Below are 6,458 nucleotides of genomic sequence, written 5' to 3'. Positions count from 1 at the left end.
GTACAATTACAGTAGTCACAGATACTGTACTTGGCAAATATATTGTTAGCGGCCCCCCGTCTCTAGCCCCCAACAAAAGGGCAGGCAGGCAGACGGCGGCTATAAAACAGGGTCGGAACATGAACAGCCCAAGAGGCACCGACACCACAGCGTCCCCAGAACCCCACGAGGGGAAATCCCCAGGAGGCGGGGCAGGGCACGAAAAAACACAAAATGACAGTCTTTCCTTTTTTTCCAAAAGTTTTACCCGTACATTTTTCTTAGGCCAATACGGGGGGAAACCGCATGTCCCCACTGCAAAATACAGTTTTAAAAACGGGAAAACACAAATTTTATATCAGGTCACAACGGCACACCGAGGTTTTCACGGGGAGCGCCCCCCAACCCCCGTCTTTGGCTTTTTTCCTCCGCCCCCCCGTACAGCCAGCTGCGTCATGTTTGCCCGGTCCCTTCAATTTTAACACATGCCCAGGTCATCCTTTCATGTTAACACATGTTTCGCACAGAGACAAGACCCACTGGGTAGCACTACCCCCCCCTATCAAGCAGACGACCCGTCTGCCTGAATACCTAACCTGAAACAAACTACAAAAAATTAAATAAAACATTTCTCAGAAACACAAAAATCTTTCATCCAGGGGGCTTTCTTCGCTTCACGGGGGTTTCGCTCGGGAGGGGGTGTGGGCGGCGGTAGATTGGCAGTGGACCCAGGGGGGATCTCTGCCCCAAGACCTGGCTCAGGGTCACCACTGACTTGCTGCACACCCTCACTGCCCAAAATGCTCGCCCTCATCTCGGTCGCATCTGCCAGTCTTCATCGCCGCTATGGGGCAAAACGCCCTTTTCTTTTTCACCAGGCCCCAGGAGTAGTTCCGGCCCATGATACGCCACAGCCGGGGAAGTCAGGCAACGGCCCCACACCAACCAATCCTTTTCCCGAGACTCTTCTGGCGCCCATTTCCCTCAAAGTCCCCACCTTTGCACCAGCTGGCCCCTTCGGGGCCTTTTTGGGAGAAGTTAGTACCAACACTGAACAAACCCCCTCCCCTGGGCAAAAAGGCCCCGCCCAACCGCTACCCCACAGCCAGCTGCAGGTTTTGGATGGGCCCCACGAGGCCCTCTACTCCACGCATCATTTTGACAGTCGACACCGGATTCTACTCTGTCCGGGGGGAAAGGGCAGCGCTCAGCCATAACTCCCTCTGACACCCAACCTCTGGACAAGGGCAATCTACCGTGACCCTCACCACTTCCATCCAAGGCGCACACCCCTTTACTCTGCGTCAGGTAGTAAAGGGCCCAGCAAGCATGCTGTCCAGATCGGCCACATACAGGGCAGCCGCTGCACCTTTTGGGCCCACCCCAAATAGAGCCCCCATGGCCCTTTGAGCGCACACAATGCCCCGTGACACAACATCTCTGTGGTGCTTTCTGGAAGTCGCATAGTGGCCAACATATCAGGCCGATAGGGTCTTCCAGCCCCAGGGCCCCCCACTGCAGGCGGCATGGCTCCCATTACGGGCCCCCTCCACCGCATTCGTGCTGGTTCGACGGCGTTACCAAAGTGGGGCCCCCGGGAACCAAGGAAGCGGGTTTCGGCCCCCTTCCCAGCCTGTCCGATTTTTTCCTCCTTTCCACCCTTACCCTTTAGGACATGAAATCGGATGCTGCCCATACCTCCCCACAGTCCTTGCAGCACTGCTGGAAGGATCAGAATCCGTCCGGTTGAGGGGGAGTGTTCTCCGTTTTCCCCCGACACTGACTACGTCTTTTGCCCTTCTTACCCCCACCCCCCAACACAACCCTTGGGAAAAAATGCTCGGGCTCCCCTTCCTAATGACCTTCTACTTTAGCCCCCCGGCCCCCCGGAGGTCATGTGGGGGGCTGATAGTGGCTCTAGGCCAAATGGTTGCCTTCAGGAAGGCCCCCGAACCCCAAGGCCCTCGCCAGGCCCCCTGCAGGTCCTAGGGTGTGCCTGCTTGAAGATTGCAGTGCTGGTCCGAAAAAGCACAAAAAAGAAACGCGGGCCAGGACCACAATCATTCTTCTGCACCGAGGGTACAACCCCACCAGCCCCCTCCACACCCTGCGCCAGCTGGACAGTGTCCGCCACGCCACGAGTCCGCTTTCTTCAAGTGGGCCCGTATACTGGCCCTGGGGGTGGTGCCCAAAAACGGGTTTCAAAACCTCGCCACGTGGTGTAAGAGGCCTGTTGGGATCCCGGGGCAGAGCCCCAACATTCCCCCGCGGGGCCCCTTATCGCGTTACCAGTGCGGGGCCCTTCTCTTCCGGGCTCCACCCTGGGCGATGCCAGCTTTTCAATTGGGCAAAAATGCCCCCAGGCCACCTTCCCCTCGTACTCAGCTGGTCCCTCACAGAAGTCTGGAGGCGAGGGGCGAGGGTGGAGAACGCGTGCCGTGAATAACACACCTGGGGGGGGGGGGGAGGCAACGAGGGGGTTGACCCGGGTCCGAGTTTGCCGCCACCTAACCCAAGGGGCGGTTCCATGGGTCCCCAGCCTTCTGCGCGCCACTGGGTGCGACACGACGCTGGAGGCCCGGGGTTTCCTGCCACAGACCCCAGGGAGACCCCCGAAATTGACACTCTGCATCTGTTGCCAGAAAATGTTTCCCCCCTGCTTGCAAAGTTATACCCCGTGACCCGCCTTTCCCCCTCACTTCCCCCCTCACCCCCGAACCTGCCCCTTTAGAGCTGCACCTCCCCCCATCAGTTTCCCCCTCTTCACGCGTTAGGCCTTGTCGGGTATCTGAGTTTCCATCTTCACAGATGAAAAATTGCTCTGTACACCCCCAACAAGGCGGCAGAAAGTTCTCTGCCTTCCTTTCCGCATCCGACGAGATGGGCGCCCGCTCGCGTGCCCTCTGTGCCTGATCTTTGCCCTTTGTGCCATTTTTCCCCATACCGGCCAGCATGGGAGTGATCAGGGGCCCTCTGGCTCGGCTTCACCCCATCATGCTACCTCAGTCATACCTCCTTCCCCATGGCTGCGCCCCCCTTTTTGGAGACATGAAAAAACGGCGCGTTCATGATAAAATTCACAAAACCCACTTCTGACACCATTTATTACGCCGACCACTGTTCTCTGCCACCAACACAAGGCAGGCTAGGCAGCGGCGGTTACCACAGGGTCGTGAAAACTGAACAGTTCCAAGAGGCACGAGCACACAGGTCCCCGAAAAACCCCAGGGGAAACACCAGGAGGCGAGGCAGGGCACCGAAAAAACACAAAATGACAGCTTTCCTTTATTTTCCCCAAGTATTCACCCGTACACTTTTTATAGGGCCCATACAGGGGGAAACCCCCCGCATGACACGCACAAATTTTCAGTTTATAAAGGGCAACCCCAAATATATTCAGGGACAACGGCAAACGAGGTCTTAAAAGGATCACCCAACTCGTCTCTTGGTTGTTCCTCCCCTCCCCCCCCTCACAGCCAGCTGGTCTGTTTTGCCCAGGTCCCCTTCAAAAAAACAGCCCAGGTATCCTTTTCATGTTTTAAAACTGTTTTGCCCCAGAGGACAAGACCACTGGCGTAGCAAATGTAAAAACTGTAACATGATTGCCCGTTCCCGAGCAATAGCCGGGGGGGTAAAAAAAACTTACCTGAAAAAAGGCAGTATTATCCAAAATAAAATTTGATTTTTTTGTACCATTTCGTTTTTATTTGCAAAAAAAAAATTAAAACTCATACTTTGACAGTTCTCGTATTTTTTTAAAGAAGCGGTTAATGGTTAAGGGCTTAAAAAAATACTAAAAATGTGCTAGAAAATCAAAGGTTATATAGCACTATAGGAAGCATAGTATCAAAGGGGATGGGGGGGAATTAATGATTAGGTGTTTACGTAACAGGAGGTATCGGGGATGGGGTTCCGGATTTAGAATGACAAAAAAAATGTGACTCGGAGGGGGAGGGGTAGAAGGGGGAAATGAAAGATTTTAGTAATTTTTAAAGGGGGGGAGGGGGGGAGGGTAAAAACATCTTGGAAGGAAGAGGAGAGCATAGCGAACGAAATTTTTGGAGAGGCAGTAAGGAAGAATCGCGTTGGGGGTGGATCCTTCAAATTCGCGGGGGGAGGCCAAGTTAAATAAGAAAAATGGACACATAAAATTCGGATTGCAGGCAGGGCAGCCCCCTTAAAACTTTAGGGAGCCCCCAACTGGGATACGTGCTTGACTGTACAGAGCTGATTAATCGATTATGATAAAATTTGGAGACATGGGGCATTGGGTGGGGAACGGCAGTTTTTGGCAGAGGGCCCCTAGGCCCCAACAATTCGGGCATGACAGGGGGGGGGGGGTACCTATGGTCGGAAAGGAGAGTTTCCCCACCCATGTAAACTTAAAGGGGAGGATCCCTAGGGAAAGAAATTTTTGGCAATATTGGGGGGGTACTAACAAAGACCTTTTAGGGGAATGATGGGAGTCCATGAGGCATAAACCCATGAGGAGACGATTAATTTCCAAAATCGGCAAACCCTTTGCGGACAGGACAGTTTTGGGAAAGGGGACATTTCCAGATAAAGGAGGGATGGGGTAGGCGGGAAGGTTTCCCCAGTGAAGTCGTCAGGGTTGATGTTTAGCTTAGGTTTCATATGAACTTTTGACAATGGTGAAAAAGGGGAAAAAACTTTGCCTACTGGTTCTTGAAAGCATTGTTGGACCCTAAACAAGTTTAAAAAATTTGTAGAGGTGGGGGGAGCAATTTGCGGGGGGGGGTTGGCGAGGAAAAAGTGTTGAAGAGGTAGTAGCGGGTGTTAAGGTTTCCTCGGGGCTGAGTAAGACCTGGATGATTTGAAATGGCCCGAGGTGTGTGGGCGTTGGGGAGGGGTAGTAGTAGCGTGTTCGGGTCTGGTAAAAAGAAGAGCGGGGTCAGAGAACTGGGAGAAGTAAAATCAGGGGGGTTTTTGAAAGGGGGCAAGCTTCTTTGCCCTAATAGGGCTGTAAAAATTTTTATTACGGGCGATACAAGCCTGGGACGCGGTGAGAGAAATAACCCACCCCAAAAGGCCTTTTAAAGGGGGCAAAGGCTAGACAACTAAAGGGTATACCAGGGGCCCTTTGGGGGCCCCCCCTAGGCCGTTCATGGCTGGCACAAAGTCATCTCATCCTTTCAACACGGATCTTAAACTTGGGAAGTGATAAAAGGGGTTTTATAGGAAAGGAAACGAAAAGGGGGAAAAAAGACAGTGCAAATAAGTTGAGCGAGGGTGAGGCCACGGCGGGAGTATCCCCAGCATTGGGCCCCAATTCGTCCCCTTAACCCCCCCCCCATGACAAATGGGTTTTTTTTTTTTGGGGGGGGGAGGGTTTTGGGGAAGAAGCATGTAAAATTTTTGTTTTGCCCATTAAAAAAAAAAGTTTTTTAAATGTTTAGCAACTTTTTTAACCAGAAAATCTGTTTTATATACTGACATATATATATTTAGATAGGGTAAATAAAAACAAGGGATCATATCCTCTTTTAAAAGACATCTCTAAAATTTAAATTCTTTCATTTTTAGGGAAGATACAGGCATGGCCAGTATCAAATGAGAGTAGCAAGGATTTAATTTATAAAAACTTTTGGTATGAAATGGTGCATTCATCCCCAACTACTCATCTATAAAATGTTTTAAGTAAGGGGAGAGGGGAAAAAAAGAGGGGGGGGAAAGGGAAAAAAAGGGGGAGAGGGAAGAGGGGGGAGGGAAAAAGATAGTAGGGGGGAAAAAAAGAGAGAGGGGGGGAGGGGAAAGGGGAGAGGGGGAAGGGGAAAAAGGGGGGGAGAGGGAAAAAGAGAGAAGGGGGGAAAAGGGGGGGGAGAGGGAAGAAGGGAGGAAGGGAAAGAGAGGGGGGAAAGGGAAAGAATAGGGGGAAGAAAAAGGGAGGGAAGGGAAAGAGGGAGAAAGGGAGGGGAAAAGGGGAGAGGGAAGGGGGGTGGGGGTGGGGCAAAGGGAGAGGGAGAGGGAGAGGGAGAGGGAAGGGGGAAGGAGGGAGAGAAGAGGCGAAGAGAGAGGAGAGGGAGGAGAGAGAGGAGAGAGAGGACAGAGAAGGGGAGGAGTTGTTGGGGGTGTGTGTGTGTGTTGTGTGTGTGGTGTGTTGTGGGTGTGTTTTGTGTGTGTGTGGGTGGGTGTGTGTGTGGTGTGTGGGTTTTTGTGTCTTTGCAAAAAAAAATTTTTAAATCTAAAAAGGTGAGAATTTTGCTGATTTCTCTTCTTTGCTTAGAAGTTTGAGTAAACTTCCAGTTAAGGGGCCCATCACTTTTTTGTCAATTGTGTCAAAAAACCCTCTACAGAAAAAAAAATACCTACTGTACTATACAAGGTGAAAATCAAAAAAATCAAAAAAAAATGCCCAGAGGGCAATATATTTTTTAAAGCGAAAAAGCAAAAATTTTTTCCCCTCAAAAATTCAAAAAATTAATTTTTTCACGAATTTTTTTTTCCCTTTTATTTTTAAA

At 51.3% G+C, this 6,458-nt stretch overlaps 1 protein-coding gene across 1 annotated transcript; it reads left to right on the top strand.

The window, feature by feature from the left end:
- The first annotated feature begins 1,505 nt into the window (after positions 1-1,505).
- LOC119569848 (WAS/WASL-interacting protein family member 1-like) lies at positions 1,506-2,421 on the top strand. Its single transcript, XM_037917839.1, has 3 exons — positions 1,506-1,592; positions 1,854-1,961; positions 1,993-2,421. The coding sequence occupies exons 1-3, from the start codon at positions 1,506-1,508 to the stop codon at positions 2,419-2,421; spliced, it is 624 nt and encodes a 207-aa protein (XP_037773767.1).
- Positions 2,422-6,458: the final 4,037 nt, after the last annotated feature.

This window comes from Penaeus monodon, unplaced genomic scaffold (genome assembly GCF_015228065.2).
Source record: "Penaeus monodon isolate SGIC_2016 unplaced genomic scaffold, NSTDA_Pmon_1 PmonScaffold_19179, whole genome shotgun sequence".
In the NCBI taxonomy this organism is placed as follows: Eukaryota; Metazoa; Arthropoda; class Malacostraca; order Decapoda; family Penaeidae; genus Penaeus; species Penaeus monodon.
The sequence above is the reverse complement of the archived record's forward strand: the minus strand, read 5'-3'. Positions and strand labels throughout refer to the sequence as shown.